Raw genomic sequence first — 23,909 nt, forward strand, 5'->3', positions numbered from 1 at the left:
GTATTTGTGCTGGTTATTATTTGATTCGATCCTTAGAGGACAAACTTCTTATGTTAGCTAATTTTATGTTTACCCGTTTAGTTCAACAACCTGTGGTAAGAGCTCTTGATAACCTGAGTGATGAGCGTGCAGCATAATTCAGCTGTGCCTTCAGCAAGGGGGGATGTCACAACCCAAGGGTGTGATTTTTGTTTGTGTGTGCTTCGGCACTGCTGGATTATTTCCTGCCACTCGTAGCTTTCTTTGCAGGGTGCATTTCTTCGTTGCAACAGAGAAATGCACATTGCAAGGAGTTTCCACCATTCGTATTCAGATTTGTGCCCCACTATTGGCCAGTTCTAAATTATTCCCACGTGGTGGCTAGCGATTGGCTTGCTAGCCGTATAAGAGGCTTGAGTGGTTTCCGCCCAAGTTGGAGGACTCCACGACTATCAGGAGGAGGAGAACTTCACGTCTCGTGAAGATCTCTAAGCGCTGCGGAGCCTATCAGACCCAGTGTGTATCTCAAGAAGGCTATAGAGGTCTGATCAGCCTCTCGCCTCTCCCCGTCGCCGCCTGATCCCTCGACGTATCCTTCCCTGCACGCAAGTTCCACGGAGCCTAGCAAACTTCGCGTGAGTGAATCCAGAGCTCTACCTGGGTTCGAGTCCTGCAGTTTTTTTACTTCCCGTCGCTGAAACCCCATTGCGATGTACTCTCGAGGTTTTTGTTCATCTTCCTGTCGCCGAAACCCCATTGCGACGTACCCTCATGTTCTGCAGGTTCGAGTTTTGTTTTGTTTTGTAACCGCAACTCAAGCAAGTTTTCCTGCCTGCACCGCGACCATCATTGGTGTAAGTAAAATAATCTTAAATCAACCACTAAGCGTCTGTGCCTAATTCTAGCGTGCCGCCTGTCTTCCCCGACCCGGCGTGTCAGGGCTGCTGGCCACAGCCTGCCGTGCGAAAAAACCCCCGAGGGCCTCGGCCCGCTCCCGGCCCGCACAGAAGTATGCCCCTGTCTGTCATAGAGTCTAAAGTAGCACCTGCAGATTGAGTTTGTGCAAGGCAAAAAGGTTCACGTTGTGTGTGTGCTCACTAACTATCCTGGAACTGCAGGATTTTTGACAGTTTGTTAGAAGTGTACCAGCCACTCTAATTGGGGTTAACACTTATCTGAAAATCCAGGGAAACTAGACTCAGTTGGCCCAGGAGGCCCTTTCCAGTCTTACATGCTTGAACAGTGACCTCTTGCCCTCCAAGATGTGTGGACAATTACCACAGAACATTGATGAAGACACTCAGGAACACCAGAACGGCAAATATGCAAAACTAGCAGTGGTAATGATATTGGCCCACCGTCAGGAGGCAAGCAGCTGATGGGGATATGGAAACAGGCATTTTGTCAGCTGAGAGCAGCAAATTAGTCTTCTTCCTGCAAGGCCAGTATAAATGGCTGCTAACCTGACCATTTTGAACTTGGAAATAAAAATAAACCGAGCCTTCTTAAGCTCCAAGGGAACCAATCCAGTCTTCCTTACTCTTTGAATTCAGGAAGCAAAGGGTATGGAGCTCACTTCCTGAGATGCAACAGAGCTTTTTCTGCTGCCCTACTCAGAAGTAACAGGAAGAGCATTTCCTGCTGGAGCAAAATCTCATAGGAAAAAACCTGAAAAAGGGAAATAGTTAAGGAATCTGGAACAGATTCTGAATAGAACTGAATGGTAGAAAGCCAGGGTTGCATCAAGAACCCTGAGGTAATTTGGGTCCGACTGGAAAATAGAAATGGGCCAGGTATTTGTCAAAAGGAGAGAGCAGGGCAGCTCTCCTGCCCTGGTGGAAGACTTATTCACATGAAAGTAATACTTTGTTGCCTGATGCATACTTTGGGGTAGACAATACAGTACCATAAAGTGGAGGAATGTTTCCACTTTACAGCATTAATGTGTTTTTGGGCAGATCCAAGAAATAGTATATTAATAGAGGAGGGGATCAGAACATGGATGGTACCTCAATTTCCTGGAGCTAGCAGGGTAGCCTCAAAGTCCTTAAAGGATGAAGCACTTTAATAGTTTGCATGTTAAAAGAGTTCCAAATCTTTGAATAGAAAGTTCACCACAGCATTTTGGACCTCATTAGGAAAGCCTGAGCCATACAACAAGGAATATCAACAACTGTTATGGCTACAGGGTAAAGCACATTTTTTGGGCCAGAATGTTACATGATGTCATCTAACCCCTCCGATGTTTGGAGGACCTGAGCCACATGTCACATTAGGTCCTTGACTCCCCTGAAGTCATCTAGTGCAGTAGTTGGGCAGGCTACCAGAAGTTGGGCATCGTAGTCTACCACAGAATTTGAGGTCCCTTGACCTTGATGGACATGGCTATTGGTGGCAGCCCCCTGGCTCCCCACTGCTTCAGCCCAAGAGGAGCCTTTGTGGTTTGGTTCTGGCCTAGGGTGAGCTTGACACCCTTGCTCTAGTGAAATAGAGAGATAAAAGTGGTCTTATGTGCTGGGGGGGAGGGAGGAGAGGGGAAAAGAGAGAGATGAAAATTGGTTGGATCTTCTGCAGATCACTCAGCCTTCAACCTGGATCCACACAATCCTCTTAATATCTGGGAATTGGACAGAATGTCTTCTAGTTCCTTCCGGGTCAGCAATGACCGAACACCACATACACAGACCTAGCCTCAAATTCAGGGTTAGGCTGGACATGGCCACAACGGAAGGGGTGAATAGTAGGGCTCTGCAAAACAGCACTGTTCCGTTTTGCCTTGACTTTCGATGGAACAGCGTTTTGTTTCGAATTTCATTACTGTTCTGTTTAATTGAAACAGTTACGGTATTTCAACATTTTGCCCATACGCTATAATGGGGAAGCTTGAAACAGTCTCTCTCATCCAGCAGGTAGATTGGGGGCTTGCAACCCCTGGAGGGCTGTGTCATTCCTCCCAGGGCTGCGGGCCCCCAATCTGCCTGTCAGACAAGGGAGGGAAGCCAGGTGCTGCTGCCTGGGACCAGGGAACAGGGGAAGGGAACTGAACCCAATCACTCAGTTTGCCTCTCCAGCACTAATTGAGTTGAGGAAAGGAACTCAGCCTAGGTGAGATGAGTTCCCCTCCCCAGCAGTAAGATCTAGTGCTTGGGAGGGGAACTCAGCTCAGCTGGGCTGAGTTGCCTTCCCCAGCCGAACTGCAGTGCTGGGGAGGGGAACTGAGCTTGGGCTCAGTTCCCTTCCCCTGTTCTGTGATCAGCTTCCTACAGCCTGGCCGCAGGAGGTGGGGGAGAGCCAGGGCTACGCTCCTAGCTGAGCCACATGGGGCTGCGGAGCTGCTGGGAGTGCAGCCCTGGTTCTCCTGTCCTCCACCACCTGACTACTTCGAAACTTGAAACATTTCAAAACATTTCGACTAGCTTCATTTTGTTTCGAGGCTGTTTCAAAGCCTTTCGTTTCGATTCAAATTTCACTGTTTTGAGCTCGAAATGAGTCGAAACAGCCAGTTAATTTTTGCACTGCCCTACTGCATAGGAACCCCATGGCCACAGGTTGGTAACTAGGAAAACCATAACTACCCCTTCATACCCTACTTGGGAAGGCCACAATAGCCCCTTTGAGAAACTTGCAAGTTTTTAAGAAGAGCTATAAACAGTGACAAATTATGCTTGGACTATAAGCCAGAGGAAAAATAATGAGCCAACCTCTACTGGTGATGCCATAATAACTAGCAGAGAACTGCTTCTAATACTAGGCCCCAGAAGAAAGCTGCATTAGGATTGGCCAAGATTAAGAGTATTATTGCTGCAAGCAATACAAATTCACTCTCTTTGTACTGCTGGATGTGGCAGATGACATAGAATATGATGGTGGTGTGGAGTAAGAGTGGAAATTCCCTTCATATTCAATTTGGACATAAGAGTGAAAGTCAGAACCACCAGACTACATGCCTGAAGAGATTTGGAGGGGTACCTAGGCCATCTGACCTTAAATTTTTTAAAATACTGGGCCATCAATGGTGCTGGAAGACCATGTCAAAGCCTTTTTGAGCTTCAACAGTTTCCTTAAGAGTTGTGAAGTCTGACACTTAAATGGTGAAGCATAATTCCCCAAGAGGGCCTAGTCTGCAGATCTCCCTTAGTTGCCAGTCAGAGTCACACTCCATTGCAAAACTTTTCAAAGCTGAGGAAATTAAGGGTTCGATAAGTCATAGGGCTGTGAGAAGCTTCAGTCGCTAATTCGATTTGGTGGAGATTCGGCTAGATTCGGTGGCCAAATCTCTGAATCCGAATCAGATCAGGAGACCCCTTAATCTCTCCAAATCGATTTGTAAAGATTCAGCAATTCAGGCACAGACACAGCTTTAAATGTTTTTATACCTTTAGGTACCAGGCACCTTGTGAATACTGCAATGCTGGGGAGGATGGAGCGTCCCACAGAATCACGGGGGGCTCCTCAAGTGCACTCGGCAGCAGACCCGGAAGTGGACTAGAATCATTTCTGGTCCACTTCCAGGTCTGCTGGAGTGTGCACAGGGCTCCCTCCCCAGAATGGCAACTTGTACCTCCTAGATCTGGGGGAGGTATGTGGGGTCCCCCTGTGGCTGATTGCTGAACTGAGGGGGCACTGGGGGGCCCCCCAGTGCGCTCCCCAGCGGACCTGGAAGTGGACCGGAAGTACTTCCGGTCCACTTCTGGGTTCGTCACTCAGCTTGTGCTCCCCCCACCCCCCCGCATGCTCCTGTGGGACACTCCATCTGCCCCAGCATTGCAGCATTCATAAGCTGCACATAGTACCTCGAGATATGTAGAAAAAACATTTAAAGCTGCATCTATGGCCAAATCAGCATCAAATCTTCAGATTCTGCTAAATTAAATCGGGGACAGTGATTTGCATCAACAAATCGAATCACTGTCCCTGATTTAGGCCATATCCAAATCGAATAGGGCCCGTTTCACACACCCCTAATAAGCACTGCTGAGGGACATAGGGGCTGTGTCCAGATGAACGCAGACATATGGTATGTGGTGCTGCAGACCCATCTGTGGCACCACACACAGTACATGCAGGTATTCCCTGCACTACCTTGCTGCTACCTCAAAAAAAACTATGCCGGAAAAAAATGGGTTGGTACACATGGCAGCAGTGTGCACTGCCCAAAACCAGAGCCTGGCCAGCCAGGGCCATGCTCTGGCTATCAGCCAGGCTTCCTACCGTGACTACAGCCCCAGGAGGCCCCTAGGTAAGGCTGCTGGGGCCAGCATAATTGCTGGCCCCAGCCTCTCCTACCCCACTCAGTAACATGTCATGCGTCAGAGTGTGCATGGCATGGGCATCCCCTTGGGACAAGCAGCAGTGTCACAAGGTGTGTGCTGCCACTACTTGCCCCTGGGGAAACAAATGTCTGTGCTTGTCTAGACATGCCCAGGGAGCCCATCTAAGCGTCTCATCCTTGGGTTGGAGGTAGATGCCATGGATTTATCCATGAAATAAATCCAGATATGTGTTTTGCAGGCTTTTTATGTTCTAGAACAACAAGAAATCTACATATCAAACATTTCCTAGGAGTATGAAATTCTCTAAAGTAGTTCAGACATCTGGTGTGTTTACTGGATGTGGGCATAGTGCTTTGGCAAAGTAGGCTTAGTTTCAGACTCAGAAAGCAGAGAGAAACCCTAACAAGCACACTCCAAAACTAATAAAACTCTTAACCTCTCTATTCAAAGGGGGAAAGAATTCAGGAAGAGCCTGCAAGAATGAAGCCCCCAAAATGGAGGTATATGTGGCAAAGAAAAAAGTTAAATTTTGGGCAGAGGGATGCTAAGGGTACCAGACAGTAACAAATGGGAAAACTGCTACGAAAGGATCTTCTTTTTCAAAGAAAGAAAATATTGAGAACAATATCAATAAAGAGAAGCATCATTTTGAATGAAGGCATTTACAGCAAGCATGTAGGCTATAAGCATGAGCAAAGAATAGTGTTCTGTCCCTAGCCAGGGTGGTTGAGAGGAATTAATGAATAGGTAATATGCATTACCTTTTATTTCCCTGGCATAGGGCTACTGTTAAGACAAGACTGTAAGTGCTCAAAGGCAGATGTACACCCACAGTGAGGATGTGTACATGGATTATTACTCAAAAGACAATGGTAAAATGTATCCTGCCTAATTTGCAGGGCATACAAAAAATAAATCAGATTCCCAAGCCAGTTAATTCTAAGACTGCCCTAAGAGCAAAGTCAAAAGATATGGATTACTGTAAATCCAATTCAAATTTCTTATATGTCGGAGAGAAAGTTCTTGCACTTAAAAGTTTTCTGTTAAGAACAGTGATCCTAAGGCAGTTGACTCAGATGGAGGTACAGAAATCTCAAATTAGAAGTGCTGTGCTGAAGAAGTCTGGCAGAAGAAATGAAGAGGGGGAGTGGGAAATCCCATGGTGCTTTAAATTTTGCTGAAATAGAGCTCAAAACCATGAATAGGGTGCAGGCTATTGAATGTTCATACATTACAAAACTTCTGCTTAAACTAATAAGAATTACCAAAAAAAAAAATCCTCTAGTGTTAAAATTAATTTACTTGGTTGGTGAAAGGTTTCACAATGCTGATACTCATTTTCTGTTAGCAGTTAGCATTAACTTCAAGCTTCTAGCACCAAAAATTGAATCAAGTTGAAATTGCTTTCTGTTTTATTTATTTTCATGGTTTTTTTTCCTATAACCTCAACTTCTATTTTAGCTGATGGTGCAGTTTTTTTAGCTTTTATTACAAGTTTTGCATCTTGAAATTATGTACATTTTAAGAAAGTTAAAACAAAAGATACAACCACTACTATTCAGTCAGAGGTGTCTGTTTTAGGTGATGAGGTTCCAATTTCACTAAAAGCAAGGACTGTTTTTTTGTGTATAGAGGAACTGGTCTCCAAATATACTTTAACAAATACACACTATTTTGTAAATATAAAGACTCAAAACACATCAGCAGAAACTAGTCTTATAATAAAGACAAGTTTTCTTTAACATGGAAATTTGTATTTTTCTAATTTGTAAAAGAAAAAAAAATTGGTCCACAAAAAGGGAAGTGGGTACATATGAGTTTATGCAGAACAAATATTGTCTTCTTATTCAGTTCCAGTTGTAGCGATCTCTTGAAGGTAAATCATAATGCATTCCTTCCTCCTCTTCAGGTCCATAATCTAATGGCAAACCATAATTGTAATCAACTGTTACAACAGGTAATCTTTTGCCTTGCTCCATTTCTCTGGTAGTTTCACCATGAAAAGGTTTTCTTTCGTAGTCTGTTGAAGTATCTTTCTGGTGTATGGATGAGGAAGGATTCATTGTGCGTGACGAATATGGTGCAAATCGATTTTTCCCCCCTCTGTTAAATTCTTCTGAAGGATGTATTCTCCTACTGTCTTCAGGACAGGTAGGCCTATTACTGCAATGAAACACAAAGTGTCAACAACAAAATCAATAGGACTGCGTGGTACTCCATAGTGAGGGGTATGCTGCCACATTTTACTGTTCATTTACCACAGGTTAAAGTCAAGCACACAGGCAATTACCACAGAGTAGATGCCATGCTGTATAACCCTGCGCTTATTTATGCTGTGGTGAATTATTTGTGCACCCATAACCTAAGTGGATATCAGCATTTCAACAAGACAAATATTAGCATCTAGCAACCCAGATGCTTTGCAAGGTTAAATTTCTTAATCCTCTACAAAAAGTGAGGGTTTACGAACCACCTGGGGATATATACAGCAGTAAACAGTCGTACAAGGCTGCTGAGGTGCTCCAGCTGTTTGTCACAGCATTTATTTGAAAGGCTTGTCTTTAATTCGGCAACCTGTTGTGAACCACCCAGACGTGAATGATCCAGGTTTTACTGTACATGCATATACATAATCTCTCTCTCTATATGCATGTACAGTAAAACCTGGATCATTCACGTCTGGGTGGTTCACAACAGGTTGCCGAATTAAAGATCAATTCAGTCTCTACCTCTACTATTCATGGTTATACATCTCCATGACACAAAAAAGTAACAGTGTAAATGGGTTATCTAGCTTGCTGGCCTATGCAGATGGGCTTTTGCTCTCTGAGGAGCCCCTCAGCCAGTCCTCTCAATAACTCACTCCCTAAGCCACAAACAAGCCAACAAATAAACAAGACAATTGTATAGGAAATTGTATAGACAATTGCAGGAAAACCTTCCTGCTCTCAGGCATTTGAAGACCTTTGGCTTTGGCTCTGGCTCCCAGCACAGTAACCTGGCCACTTGTAGCAAGCAGCTGAATCCATAGTTTGTTTCTTTCTCCCTGTTTACTCTTCAGGGAGCTTTTGAAAGATCTTAGCAGGACGCTCGCTACCTCTCTATCCAAGTGCCCTGCAGCTGGCCTCTCCCAACAGGGCTGCCTGTTCCTTCTTGAAGGGATAGAATTTCTTGATGCTTGTAACAAGGCAAAACACAGTGTAGCAGTTCAAAACACTGAAAAACAGCCAGCACCATCTGCATTAGACCCCAGGACAGGGAACACCAGGGGCAGGCAATTATTTCACCTGGGGGGCCACTTACTGAGTTTTCGTGAGCTGTCAAACGGTTGCCCTGCTGCTTGGCAGGTGCCCTGCCTCCTGGTCACCATCTTGGGACTGGAAGTCTCAACCCCTAACCCCTGACCTTTGCTACCAGAAGTCCCCGTTGCCCCCGGAAGTACTCATTTTGGAGGAAGGGGGTTGCCATCTGGCACGGAACCTGCCCCCCCCCCCCCAACAAATCATATACTAAAAGCCAATCACCTCTTATAACGTATTTTAACTTAATTACAAAAAATATTTTTGTCACAATTTGTGTTTGTGTGGTGTGTACAGAGGTGACTGCATAATACATCAAAAATAAAGCCTTACTCTTGTATTTTGTGCGGGGCATAGTTGGGGGTAGGTGTGTATATTTGGTGGGGGGGGGTGTGAGGGAGGGTGGGGGGCTGTGGGGAACCCTTGCACATACTCCCCCCATGGCGCACAGCCCCCGCCACCAGGAGCAACAGCAGGTGGTGAGCCCTCAGTGTGCTAGTGGCCCATGCAGGTGCTGCTGCCTGGCAGCTCACAGCTTCAGCCAAAGCTGCACATGGTGGCAAGGAACACAGCATGCCTGGCTCACCTCTGTCACATGGGGCTTTCTGTGCTGCAAATGCAGCTCTCAGCACTTGCGCACCACCAGGGGAAGCCCTGCGTGATGGAGGTGGCTCCCTTCCCCACCGTGTGCAGCTGCCAGGACTGCGGCCAACTGGTGGGGAACCCCGCCCTCTGCTTTCATGGCAGCAGGGAAGGCAGCTGGCTCCACCATGCAGGGTTTCCCCTGGTGGCATGCATGACTGCCAGGAGCTGCATAAGCGCCATGTGGAGCCCCGTGCAAGTGAAGAAGGCCAGGCAGGCTGCACTACTTGCTGCCACGTGCAGCTCTGGCTGGAGCCACACCCTGCCAAGTAGCAGCACCAGCGCAGGCCATGAGTGCTCCTGCCTGCTGCTGCTGCCAACAGCAGGGGCTGTGCACCATGGTAGGGGAGTGTGTGGGTGGGGTCCCCACAGCCTTTCATCCTCCCTTACACCCAACACCCTGCCCACCTGAGCTCCATGCTCCTTTCAGCCCAATGCTCCCTGCCCCTGCCACAGCTTCCCCAGCACCCACCCCTTCCCCACCTGGTGCCCAGGGTGAGCACTGCAGCAGGGACATGAGAAGCAGCTGCTGGACACTGGGGAAACCAAGCAGGTCCCCCAACTGTAGCAGTGGGAGCAGCAGCCCTGCCCAGACGCTGTGCGATGGCTTGCCCACAGCCCTTACACATACCAGGATGGGAGTGAAGTGTGGCCGGGCAGGGTACAATCCTAAGCGAGGGGCGTGACAAGTCTCTCACTGGGGTTGTAGAGAGGCAGCAGCAAGGCTCCAGACTAACATGTGTAGACCCTGAGATGGTGCAGAGTCACTCGGAAGAACTGGATGCCTTTAAGTCGGCAGGCCTGGATGAGCTCCATCCGAGGGTGCTGAAGGCACTGGCCGACATCATTGCAGAGCCACTGGCGGGAATATTTGAACGCTCGTGGCACACGGGCCAAGTCCCGGAGGACTGGAAAAGGGCCAATGTGGTCCCCATTTTCAAGAAGGGGAGGAAGGAGGACCCAGGCAACTATAGGCCAGTCAGTCTCACCTCCATCCTTGGCAAAGTCTTTGAAAAAATTATCAAGGCTCACATATGCGAGAGCCCAGCAGGACAAATTATGCTGAGAGGAAACCAGCACAGGTTCATGGCAGGCAGATTGTGCCTGACCAATCTAGTCTCTTTTTATGACCAGGTTACAAAACGCCTGGACACAGGAGGAGGGGTGGATGTATACTTAGACTTCAGGAAGGCCTTCGATACGGTATCCCACCCCATACGGGTGAACAAGTTAAGAGGCTGCGACTTGGATGACTACACAGTCCGGTGGGTGGCGAATTGGCTAGAGGGTCGCACCCAGAGAGTCATGGTGGATGGGTCGGTTTCAACCTGGAAGGGTGCGGGCAGTGGGGTCCCACAGGGCTCGGTCCTTGGACCAATACTCATTAATGTCTTCATCAGCGACTTGGACGAGGGAGTGAAATGTACTCTGTCCAAGTTTGCAGATGACACAAAGCTATGGGGAGAAGTGGACACGCCAGAGGGCAGGGAACAGCTGCAAGCAGACCTGGACAGGTTGGACAAATGGGCAGAAAACAAAAGAATGCAGTTCAACAAGGAGAAATGCAAAGTGCTGCACCTAGGGAGGAAAAATGTCCAGCACACCTACAGCCTAGGGAATGACCTGCTGGGTGGCACAGAGGTGGAAAGGGATCTTGGAGTCCTAGTGGACTCCAAGATGAACATGAGCCGGCAGTGTGACGAAGCCATCAGAAAAGCCAATGGCACTTTATCGTGCATCAGCAGATGCATGACGAATAGATCCAAGGAGGTGATACTTCCCCTCTATCGGGCGCTGGTCAGACCACAGTTGGAGTACTGCGTGCAATTCTGGGCGCCGCACTTCAAGAGGGATGCAGATAACCTGGAGAGGGTCCAGAGAAGGGCCACTTGTATGGTTAAAGGCCTGCAGACCAAGCCCTACGAGAAGAGGCTAGAGAAACTGGACCTTTTCAGCCTCCGCAGGAGAATGTTGAGAGGCGACCTTGTGGCTGCCTATAAGTTCATCACGGGGGCACAGAAGGGAATTGGTGAGGATTTATTCACCAAGGCGCCCCCGGGGGTTACAAGAAACAATGGCCACAAGCTAGCAGAGAGCAGATTTAGACTGGACATTAGGAAGAGCTTCTTCACAGTTCGAGTGGCCAAGGTCTGGAACAGGCTCCCAAGGGAGGTGGTGCTCTCCCCTACCCTGGGGGTCTTCAAGAAGAGGTTAGATAACCATCTAGCTGGGGTCATCTAAACCCAGCACTCTTTCCTGCCTACGCAGGGGGTCGGACTCGATGATCTATTGAGGTCCCTTCCGGCCCTAACATCTATGAATCGGTGGGTGCCATATTTTGTCCACCCCTGGGAAACACTAATGTATAAACCTAACCTTTTGGAATACCATTTCATCATTCTTTATAATTTTTTTCAGTAGTTTCTCCTGTGTACTTTGAGAACTTGCATTCTAATCCACTAAATCATGGGTAGGCAACCCCCGGCACAGGTGCCAGAACGTGGCACTCGAAGGCATTTTGCTTGGTGCACACGCCTCAGGGCAGATGGCAGGGAAGGGGCTGGGGCTGCACTGCCACTATAAAGATCTGCCCCTGACACACCAACATCTTAAAAAGTCAAGGATGCAGGTGTTTCTGGCACTCTGTCCAAAAATGCTGCCAACCCCTGCTCTAAGTGTATATGAAAATAATTTCACTGGTGAGTCACTATCAGAAGCAGGTGTTAATTAGATTAGGTCTGAACAAAAATTATGGAGGGACAATGAAACCAGACTTAAATATCTGTGACTCTTAGGACAACAGTTCTGTAAATGTTGTGAAGCTGGCATTCTTTTAACAGCTGATTTTTGGTCTGGATATAATGCTTCCAGATCACAAATAGAGGTCTCTAACGATTTTCTAAAGTTTTCAGAAGGCCTGATCCAACTCCCATAAAAAAGTTAAAAAGCTTCTGTTGACTTTTCTAATAGTAGGGTTACACCCTTAGTATTTTGATCTCTGGGCAACACTACCGTAGAACTGAAAATCATACATTTCCAACCGTTTTATTTTGCTTAAAAATGAATTTATGGTGCAAGAAATGTTAAACAATTTCTAATAAGAATATTGGTCCATACCAAGAATCAGCATAATTAAATAAACATAACTTTCTTTATGGAACAATTAAGATTTTTTTTGGCCTTTAAATTCGATGCCCATCATAAAAAAAAATAAAAAATTCAGACATCTAGCATAAGACAATTTACATGAATTTATGTTTTTAATCAGAAATATTAGGAACAACAATTTCCCTATGATACCCAATAACAGAATCAGCAGTAAGTGCCATAATTGTTTGTGGGCTAAGGGTCAGGATATTTAATTAGCTCAGATATCTAAAATTCTGGCAGTGAATATACTGCATTATGAAAACCTTTTCCATTATCAGATATAATTATATGCATGCATGAGATTCAAAATACCTTTCTATCATAAACTGCAGTCAACTAAAAACATTAACAGCAAGTTTTACATGATATAGATCATTTATATTTCATGATCTTCATGGCAGGGGGATAATGGGTTAAGAAGCCTGCAGATTGATATGAAATACATGAACAATAAAATTTACCTGTAACATCTACTGAAATCATCATTATCAGATCCATAATCTCTGTGACGTGCAGGAGAAGAAGAAAAATGAGGTTCTTGTACATTTTCATAGGATGAAAAAGCTTGATTTCTGGGAAAACACACATAAAAGAATTACAGGCTAAAGGAGAAAAAGACTATGTATTTACAAGATATAACAATTTCATTAGCTGGTAAAAGTTTATATACATTTAACACATATGTAACCCAAACTAGTTAGTATGGGAGGAATTCTCTTAGCTGTTCAAGTATGTATAATTATATTCACTAACAATGTCTAAATTTTAAACCCTATGAATAACAATGTAATATCTGAATTGTTCTGGAGGTGTGTAAACAGAAGAAAATGGACAATGCCTAGAAACCTGAAATATTAATGCCTTTTTTATTTCAATCTTCCCAAATAAGGGCAGCAACTATATGATGAGTGCAGTCGGAAGCAGAGAGAGGAAAAAAGACAAACAGTCTACAGTGGCAGAAGAACAGGTTATAGATAACTTAGAGAAGTTAGATGCCTTAAAGTCAGCAGGGCTGGATGGGATGCACCTAAGGGGACTGAAGGACCTGGCTGGGGTAATTTTACAGCCATTGGCTATCCTCTTTGAGAACTGGTGGAGGTTGGATGAGGTCCCAGGTGGTTGGAAAAGGGCAACTGTAGTTCCCAATGTTAAGAAAGGGAAGGAGGATCCAGGGAAATAAAGACAAGTCAGCCTGACTTCTACACTTGGAAAGATCATGTAGCAGGTCCTCAGAAATCTAATGCAAAACACCAGGAAAAGAACAAGGTGACCAGAAACTGCAAACATGCAGCCACCTTTAACAACAAGTCATGCTGACCAACCTGATTTACTTATATAAGGTGACAGACTATAGATGGGGGTGGAGCGGTAGATGTGATATTTAGCAAAGCTTTTTAAACATTCTCATTCACAAACTAAGGAAATACAGACTAGACCAAAGTACTCTAAGGTACATAACTGGTTGGATCGTTATACTTGTTGAACAGGTCACCAATGACTTACTGTCTAGTTAAGGTATCAAGTGGGATTCTCCAGGGGTCTATCTTGTGTCCAGTATTGTTTAGTATTTTCAATAATGATTTAGATGATGGGACTGAGTGCATGCTTAGCAAATTTGCAGACAACACCAAGTTGGGTAGAGTTGTAGGCATTCTGGAGGCCTATGATCCAGAATGACCTGGAAGAATTAGAACAGATGAGATTCAACACAGACAAATGCAAAGTCCTCCACTAGGGACAGAATAAGTGCATTCACAAATGCACACTGGGGAGTGAGTGGCTAGGCTGCAGTACTGCAGAGAAAGACCTGTGGGTTACAGCAGACCATAAGCTGAATACAAGACAGTGTTCTCTTGTTTCAAAAACCAAACAGTATCCTGGATGTTAACAAAAGTGTCACTTGCAAATCAAGGGAAATGATTCTTCTACTCTGTTCAGCACTGATGAGCTTTATGTGGGGTACTATGTCCAGTTTTGGGCTCCACACTTCAAGAAAAACATGTGGACAGATTGGAAGGAGAGCAACAAAAAGGATTAGAGGCCTCAGAAGCAGTGTTTATAAGGAAAAATCTCAAAGAACTAGGGTTATTTAGTCTGGAGAAGTTAAGACTGAGGGGGAATTTGATAACAGTCTTCAAATATCTAAAGGGCAATTACAGAAAAGATAAGAGATGGGCTTTTCTCAGAAGTCATAGGGGACAGGACAGGACTAGAAGTAACTAGCCTGGACTCAAGCTGCAGCAGGGGAAATTTAGGTTGGAGGTCAGGAGGAACTCTGACTGTGAGGGTGGCCAAGCCTTGGAACAGGCTACTGAGAGAAGTCATGGAATCTCCATTCCTAGAAATTTTCAAATGTAGTTCAGACAGACACTTGACTGGGTTCAGTCAAGGAAGATCCTGCCTTGAGCAGGGGCCTGGACTGGATGACCTCATGAAGTCCTTCTCAGCCCTATATTCCTATGATCTTAAAAGGCATGAATTAGGAAATATAAAGATTATAGTACCCTAACATATGTGAAAATGAATTAATTTGTAAAGTATATTTTGCAAATATTGCAAGTTTTACTATTGAATCCATTTATTAATAAGGTGAATATCTGTTATGGAGAATACTGAAATATTTTATAGGAAGGATCTCTAGCAAACTATTACCTATGCTAGGGGGATGAAAGATCTGGCCCACAGGACTCCTAAGGGGCTGGAAATTCAGCCTGTCTGCCAAATTTCTAGCTACAGAGCCTTGTTGGGGACGTCAATGGCTGGGATCCATCCCAGGAACTCTGGTGAGTTTGACACCTCTGACTAATACAATAGGCAAATGAAATCCAACACTTTTTGGGGTGTGTTGTCGACTGTGTGTTTCTGTATTTACTCAATTTTAAGACAAGGTTTCCCGCCTATTTATCATGCAGAAAAACTCCTCATCTTAGAATCACATACAAGCATGGTGGGGAGACAGTCAGCTGCTGTAGCTCAGGTTCCAGCCCCTACTGGGGGCCATGGCCACAGATGCTGCCTGTGCCCCATCCCTCCCAATCGCCACCTCTGCACCCCATCTCCCTCCCGCCCCCCCCCTCACCTCTGATTCCCCACCTGCCCACCTCCTTTTCTTCCTCCCCATTACCCTTTCTCCATGGCGGCCTGGGGCACTAAACATGACCCAGCCCAGCCCTGCAGCAACAGCACACGGCCTGCATGGCTGCTAAGGGGGCTGGGCTGGGGCCTTGCTCAGTAAACCAGGCTACAACAGAGATGGATCCTGCTGGTGTGGAGCAAGGCTAAGGAGTGGGGGTGGAAAACAGGGAGCAGAGAAGCTGATGGGGGAAGGGTAAAAGGGGGAGTAGAGAGGTTAGGGGGAGGGGGAAGAGCAGAGGCAGAAGCAGGGGGTCTGAGGCTCAGGGGGGGCAGGCACAAGCTGGAGGCAAGCTGCTTGACCTCCCCACATCACTTACCTCCTTGTAGCAGTGAGGGGGGGATGAATTAAAAAGACTCAGCACTCCAATAATTAGTTTCTATACATGAAAAATTATAATAAAATTATAAATAGTCCATGTATAGAATCTAATTTCAGTCATTTTAGATTTGAGTAAATATTGTATTTAATAATCCTGAGGCCTGATTTTGAAATGCAAACCTCTTCATTATAAAATGAAGTATTTGGGTCTATGAACAGTTAGTGAAAATGCATAAACTTTAATTCGAAGTTATTCTGCCTTCCAACTCAGGATAGCACAAAATGCCTGAAAATGTGAGTTGTAGAGGTCACAATATCCCAACTTCTAGATCTTGGTCTTACAAACCTTTCAATAGGTTAAAGGGTAAAATGCTAGCCAATAGCTTATCATCCTTAATTTCATTCAATTTGACAAGGATTAGTGCTTGCTATTTGGCTCTTAGTGAGGGGTGTACTACCACAGCTTAGCTTCCTGCTGTAACAGCAAAAGAATACCTCACCTGTCTGAACACCATTCATGTGGCAAGTCATTATGGGATGGACGGTCATGAAAAGGATGTAACCTTTGTCCATGTCCCTTATTAGTGTAATCAAAATTGTTCAACTGCTGCTGCTCTTGTAGATCATCATATGGCTGATGATCATGAAATGGTCGGTATCTTTGTCCAGGCCCTTTATTATCATAATCTTTTAACTGCATTTCCTTCTGCAAGTCACTGCAAGGCTGGTGATCATGAAAAGGTCTCAGTCTTTGCCCATGAACCCTGTTAACAAATTCAAAGTCTCCCAGCTGCATCTGTGGTTGTAAATCATCACGTGATTCGTACTCACGAAAAGGTCTCAATCTCTGACCAGGCCCCTTGTTGATGAAATCTAAATCTTTCAGTTGCATCTGTGGTTGAAACTCATCATGTGACTGATGGTCATGGAAAGGCCTTTGCCTCTGGCCACGACCCCTGTTGACAAAATCAAAGTCTTTTGGCTGCATGTCTCCTTGTAAGTCACTGTGAGAGGCGTGGTCAGGAAAGGTTCTTTGCCTTTGTCCATGGCCCCTATTAAATTCAAAGTCTCTTGACTGCCTGTCTGCCTGCAGGTCATCATAAGACTGGTGGCCATGAAAAGGTCTCAGTCGTTGTCCAGGTCCCTTGTTACAGAAATCTAAATCCTTCAGCTGCATTTCTTCCGGATAATCATCATAAAATTGGTGGTCAGGAAAAGGTCTTATCCTTTGCCCAGGTCCCCTGTTGTAGTCCCAATTTCTCATTTGCATCGGGGCTCGTAAATCATCCTGAGACTGGTGATCAGGAAATGGTCTTCGTCTTTGTCCAGGTCCTTTGTTAATGAAATCAAAATCTCTCAACTGCAACTGCCCTTGCAAATCATCATGAGAGTGGTCATCATAAATTCGTAATCTTTTCCCAGGTCTGCAAAAAGAACTGATGTGTTAAACAGCATCTTTATAATATGAGTATAAATACTCTAAATAACTCCTCCAAAAAAACAAAACCCCCCACAAGATTTTTTTACCTTAACTTTCTGATTAGATTAATTAGAGAAACAACAAGATGACAAGAAAAATTACAACAAACATTCCACCACAATTTCCTAGCCTTAGAGAGAGAGGTAAACATAAACTGGCCTCCAAGGAAAAAAATTAAAATAAAATTCACCACTGTACTGAAATGTTATGGAAAAGCAGAATTAAAAAATCCCTTCAAAAAAAACCTAACCCCCCCCAAAACAAACAAAAAAAAACCAACACAAAAAAAGATAAGGTTTGTACCATAAAAATTTTCCCAGTGAACCCAAGTTCTTATTCCCCTTTAAAGGTAGATATTCTGTCAAAGCATGCCTTTCATAGTTTCATAGTTATTAGGGGCGGGAAGGGAATTTACAGATTATTGCATCCAGCCCCCTTGCACTTGGGCCTTCACCTTCTTGCCACAATTTAAAATTTTTATAAATATATTTTGAATGAAGAGTTCTTTTATGATTGCAGCCTTACTGGCAAGATGTAGGATACTTTCAGTATTTTAAAACAAGTCTCAATTTAGTTAAGCCTAATTGGTATCTCTCTATTTACCAGTTTACTAGTCCCGAGTTAATTATCTTTCATGGTACACTTAGTTTAAAAAATGGCACATTTGTTAGTTACCCATGGAAATCTTCATTTGGAAACCTATCTACAGGTCCTTCCATCACAATTGGTGGGGGCATAATATCATCATCAGAATCCCATACATCCATTCCAAGGTTACTAGGAAAAATAAAAACATTTGATTACATATTTTCTTTATGAAAATAGGACTGAGATAAATAATATACAATAAAAACCTCAGTTAACCGGCAACTTACAAGCTGGTTTTATTAACTGGCATGCATGCTTGTAAGGTAAAGTGAAACCGGAAGTGCCCACCGTGGCACTTCTGGTTTTGCTGAGCCCCCATGACCCAGGGCAAAGCAGCCTGAGCTGCTGAGCCCCCATGGCCCAGGGCATAGAAGGCTGTGCAGGGCCCTGCACAAGGCCAGCGGGAGGGTCGGTGATGCTGCTGGAGGGGCGGCAACGCCTTGGACGCGGTGGCCCAAACAGGCAAAGACGCCTGTTCGGGCCTCCCAATTACCTGGCATATTTTGTTATCCAGCACCCCCCATTCTCCATGGGTGCCAGATAACAAAGCTTTTACTGTACATAAGAATTTATCCAGCTGCAAAAAACAAAGAATTCAGGGAATGTTGGCTTAATAGTCACACTGTATGCCATCTGGTGAATATTAGTTTATTTTCCCCTTTCCCTTTTCCCGGAAACTGTTCTAACCAATGGGCTGAAATAACCTAGCTCCAGTCTGGCACAGGCCAGGTGGCTTTGGCAGCATGTCCAGAGCAGCACGAGGGGATGTCTGCATCCACACTGTGGACAGGTTCTGCTACTACTTCTCCTCACTACCTGTGTTCCCTGGCTGGGGCAGAGGGGCAGCTTTGAGCTGGTTGGAAGCCATGTTGAGACCAAGCAGCTGGAAGCTGTGTCCACATTGCTGCCACTTGTCCTTCTCTTCCTGCCTACCCTACCCCTTCCCCTCACCTCCCTTAACTGCAGTACAGGCACAGTTGGAAGTTGCTCAGACCTACTTGGCTCTCCACTGGCCAGAAGCTGTGCATACACTGCAGGCAAAAGCAAGGAGGAGAGGGAGAAAACAGTAGCAGCAGCGATGTGGGCATAGCATCCAGTTGTCCGGTCCTAGTGCAGCTCCTCACTGCCTAGCCCTAGCACAGGTGCAGGTGGAGGCAAAACACTCTGGCTTTGCAGGCCAGATCTGGTCCATAGACTGTATGTTGCCAACCCCTGCCTTAGGAGACTGACCAAAAAGAAAAAAAGAAAACAACGGGGGTGGGGTGGGGGGGTGGGCAGGGATTCAACAACAGCAATGTGATCATTTGGCAATTGGGATAAAAGAATTGAAAGCTGTCCCTTAACCACCTTACTCTAGAATATACAACATAATTAGTGGTATAGAAATGTTTACCATGGTAGCACAAGAACAAGAAACATTCAATGAAACTGAAAGCCTAAAAAGTAAAAAATTAATTAACAATCCTTCGCATCTACACACTTAGAAGATAAACTTAAGTAAGCTGCACTTCATGCAATTAATATCAAAAGTCTTAAGAGATACTCGCACACTGTCTATCTACTAAAAAAAAGATTAGTTTTGGCTTACTAGGATAAAATACAGCATTTAAAGCTGAAACTTAACAGTGCAAATGCAAGTAATATTTTCAAATACAAAATTAAAAGCCTCTGCTTACCTTCTCATAGGTTGAGTTCTGAGATCTGCAAGATATACAAGACCATCCATACGATGGCCTCGAGCTTCACCAAAAGCTATAGGAAATATTGAAAAAATAAGTGTGTGTAGTTAAATCTGCTTAGAATCCAGCTGCCACAAATGTAGTTACTTTCTATACCTTAGGGTGGTGAACACTCAATTCTATAGCAAACTGACATTTTTGGAGCAAACTATATTACAACTGTAATTACAGTAGTTATGTGGCTGCTCAAATATTAGAAAACCACGAAAATAAATTAGGTGTTGAAGGAGGGAAACCTCTCAACATGGTGAAAGCCTGATGATACTCAAATACTACCTACAACAGAAGCTGCAACAAGATGTATTTTTTTGTGGAAACCTATATAAGAGAGAACTATAAAGGGCCTACCACAGAACAGCTATAGACACAAAGCCTTAAGTTTAATGAAGATATATAAAATACCTTGAATTGCCGTCTCTGGATCCCAACCTTCAACATCAATAAGGTATCTGAGGAAAAAATGGTTGATTATTCCTCCATAAAAGTTTGGTTATGATTGATGGAAACATACTAGTCTAATGAAAACATTTACTTGAGTTTTTGTGGAATACTTACCTACATATGAGGTATCCAGTTCTATTAATTCCATTAGTACAATGAACTCCAATGAGTTTATCTGTTTAAAAAGGTAAATGTGTGAAAAATTAAATTATTTAAAAGTTAATACAAAATTGAAAGCATCCATATGTTTTTCCAGTAAAACAGCTTTAGTTAACAAGTTTTACAAAATTATTAATAGAAAGCCTGCATGAGAGGAGCATAAGGGTGTATGTCTAGAATTTGTGCTTCCTGCTGAGGTACAGCAGCAGTTAATACAACGCTTCCCAACCCAAGAGGCTCTAGATTAGCTCAGCACAGTATAGGAAAAGATAGAGAATGTGGCATTAAGAAAGGCTGCACAACTAATATAGTTTCAATCCACAAGACAGCACAAGAAATTGAGTAAGGTAATTAGAACAAGACATGACCTACTTTGAGGGCAAAATTTAAAACAATCACTAAAATTACAGCCAACCACAAAGAGTTCACTTACAGTCTACAAAGTCCTTACAAAAGCAAAAACAGAGTCAGCCTGACTATCTAATGGTAATGAAATGCAATACTAGAAGATTTTAAGCACTGTAGGCTGGAAATATCATGTCACTAAAACCACATCCACTGCCAGCTCTTCCTCCACATGCTGTGTCCAGGTATGGCCTCTGACCTCTAATGGTTCTATCCAGGTTCTGGTCTGGTCTTGTGGGTAACATGTCCCTGCCGAAAGACAGCCAGGTGGGAAGCTGGCAGCTGGTCACCTCTTAGAAGACAGTGCTCTACTTCTGAAACCCCCAACAGTAAAGGTGAAGAACAGCCCTGACATGGGACAGAAGGAATCTACTTCACTGACAGAAGAGGCAAAGCCCAAAGGCTGGAAGCATCAAGGCCACTGCCCTCAAAAAGAAAACAAAGTTGACACTACTCCCCGGGGGATGGTCCAGTCAGCAGCTGGATGACTCTTATTTTCTCAGGAGGTCTGTTGCCCACCAGGAGCTTAATTCAAAGTTATTATAGAAAAGGTGGCAGAAGATGCATCCAGTCTTCTTACTACTAGCCCATGCAGCTGATCCATGTAGGTACTGACACTGCCAGGGGAATGTGAACAGATCAAAAGTGACTCTGGGACTCTGTATGGAATTAATGTAGAAGGGATGTCATGGTGGGCATTTACTACAGATTATCAAACCAGATGAAGGCAGTGGATGAGGCTTTTGGGTTTTTTTAAGTGAATCACAAGACCTGGTGATTACAGAAGAGTTTAATTATGTGATATCTGCTGGGCAACTAACACAGCAGTATGCCGATTGCTGAGCAATATTTAGGAATATGGTGTATAAGGGAAATTTTAATAGAAATGGCAGAGAAACCAAAGTGAAGGGGAAAGCTCAATTTGCTGCTTATGGATAGGGTTGAAAATTTAAGGGTGCATAGATGGGAAAAAGGAGGATGGGAAAATTTGTTGCTCCTTAAAGAGAGATGATGTTCAAGGCACAAAAACATATTATCTCAACAAGAAAGAAGGATTTGAAGGGCAGTAAGTGCCTGGTTTGGCTTACTACTGAACTCTTTAAGGACTTGAAGCTTAAAAAGGATCTCATAAAAAGTAGAAACTTGGCTATATTACCAAGGATGAATGGAAGAGGCATGCAGCTAGCAAAGGTCATAAAATGCAATAAAAACATTCTATAAGTATGTTAGAAGAGGAAGATCAAGGAAAAAGTGTACGTTTCTCACTGAATGGAGAAGAGCCTAATAATGGACAATGTACAGAAGGCTGAAGTATTTAATGGCTTTTTACTTCAGTCTTAAATGGTCAGCTCTCAGATGACAAACAGCAAGAAGGATAGGAAGCTAATAATCAGCCTAGAATAGGGAAAGAACTTTAATAAACTGGATATTTTCAAATTAACAGGGTCAGATGGCTTTATCCTATATTCTAGGAATTGATGGAAATAATTATAGAATCATTGTTATTATCTTTGATAGTTCTGGTAAAATACCGGAAGACTAAAAAAAGGACAAATACTGTGTCCACCTTTAAAAAAAAAATGGGCAAGGAGGACTCAGAGAATTAGACCAGTCATCCTGACTTAGATACTGGGAATAAGAGTGAAGCATAACCTCTAGGAATCTATTTCTAAGCACCCAGGGAATAACATGGTAAAAAGGAACAACCAGCATGGATTCAACAAGATATGATGTTTAGCCAGCCCAGTTTCCTTCTGCAATAAGGTGATGAGCAGAGCTGTGCGACACAGCACTGTTCCGTTTTGCCTTGAGTTTTGATGGAACAGTGTTTCGCACTGAATTTAATTTAGAGTCGAAACAGCCGTTCCGTTCAAACAGAAGGCTGTTTTGACGCTGTTTTGAGTTTTGCCAGCAATGGGAAATCAGCCCATCTGGGCTGCTTCCCGGTCCCCCATGCTAGATTGCGCCGGGTGGGGGAAGCAGCCCCCAGCATGATTTAGCGTGGGGGGACTGGGAAGCAGCCCAGCTGCACTGCCTTGCCGCCCCCTGCCGGATCTTGCGCTGGGGATGGGAAGTCAGCCCAGCTGCACTGACTTCCCATCCCCAGCCTATGGTCTAAACATTTTGACCAGCCTCGTTTTGTTTCAAGCCTATTTCAACAGCCTTTTTTTGGTACCGATTTTGCTGTTTCGACCTCGAAATCGATCAAAATTGTCAAAATGAAATGGCCGGCAAAATCTTGCACAGCCCTAATGACAATGAATGACAAAATCTCATCCTTACTAATAACAATGAATGGCAAAGTAAAGAAAAGTAGTACGTGATTTTTCAAACTACAAGAAAGTCTTGCACAGCATATGCAGAACAATTCTAGTAGCTCCCAAACTGTAGTTTATGGACCATCAGTGGGTCTGTGAACCTTCAGCTGGTCACATGGTCCTAGATCATCTTGTTTGCAACTGTTACATCACATTAAATACATATGAAAATATACCACTTCTAGGAAGGTAGTTCATGTAAACAATGCTGTAATTGATAAAGGGATACCATAATTACAAAGGGGATGGAAGGTAGTTCCTAAAATACAAGGTAAAAAACTGGACCATACTATGAGAAAAATATATGAAATCTGATTTACAGAACTGAGTATCTGTTGTGATTAATAAATCATATAGTTGATACTAAAACAATATTTTGGTCTTTATAACATTAAAAATGTTAATTACCATTTCCTGCATTTTCCCATAGAAACTTTCTGACCCATTTTTTGAATTGCAGAATAGTAGCATTATCGGGGACTTCAAGTCCAACAGTATAAAGTTTCTTATACTGCACACTTTTAGGTAAATCCTACCAACAGAGAGAAAAAAATTACAACAATCATTAAATCACCACCATAAGAGAGAGAGAGAGACTTATATATTTAGAAATCCTGATGGTTCAAACACATACCTATAGCAACTGAAAACCATCATTTCATAATTATAAAGGCAAGGGTAGCCAACTTTCCAAACTCTTCTAGCCATAACCCATAATATTAGCACAACTGAGAGTTACAGGACACAACCTGAGACATACATACCTCAATGTTATGTACACAGCACCCCAGCTCAAATAAAAAATTGCTGTTAAGTAACTTCTTAGAATAAATAATAATCAAGAACTTAAAAAAAAAAATCAACAGCTAAATAAGAACATTATTTTCTCTCCAATTACTTTTCTTTCTTCAGGACATAATTT

General features: G+C 43.9%; 1 protein-coding gene across 3 annotated transcripts in view; it reads right to left on the bottom strand.

The window, feature by feature from the left end:
* Positions 1-6,646: 6,646 nt before the first annotated feature.
* LOC102575030 (uncharacterized) overlaps positions 6,647-23,909 on the bottom strand; it is a 45,755-nt gene continuing 28,492 nt past the window's right edge. For all 3 annotated transcript variants that reach the window (XM_006274288.4, XM_014607823.3, XM_019484221.2), the window contains 8 exons: positions 23,396-23,519; positions 20,220-20,280; positions 20,067-20,113; positions 19,602-19,677; positions 17,953-18,054; positions 16,298-17,221; positions 12,805-12,915; positions 6,647-7,415 (listed from right to left, as the gene is read on the bottom strand). In XM_006274288.4, coding sequence (XP_006274350.2) covers positions 7,100-7,415; positions 12,805-12,915; positions 16,298-17,221; positions 17,953-18,054; positions 19,602-19,677; positions 20,067-20,113; positions 20,220-20,280; positions 23,396-23,519 — 1,761 coding nt within the window. In that variant the 3' untranslated portion in view covers positions 6,647-7,099. The remainder of the gene's footprint in view (positions 7,416-12,804; positions 12,916-16,297; positions 17,222-17,952; positions 18,055-19,601; positions 19,678-20,066; positions 20,114-20,219; positions 20,281-23,395; positions 23,520-23,909) is intronic.

The sequence above is a fragment of the Alligator mississippiensis genome, chromosome 6 (assembly GCF_030867095.1).
Source record: "Alligator mississippiensis isolate rAllMis1 chromosome 6, rAllMis1, whole genome shotgun sequence".
Classification (NCBI taxonomy): Eukaryota; Metazoa; Chordata; order Crocodylia; family Alligatoridae; genus Alligator; species Alligator mississippiensis.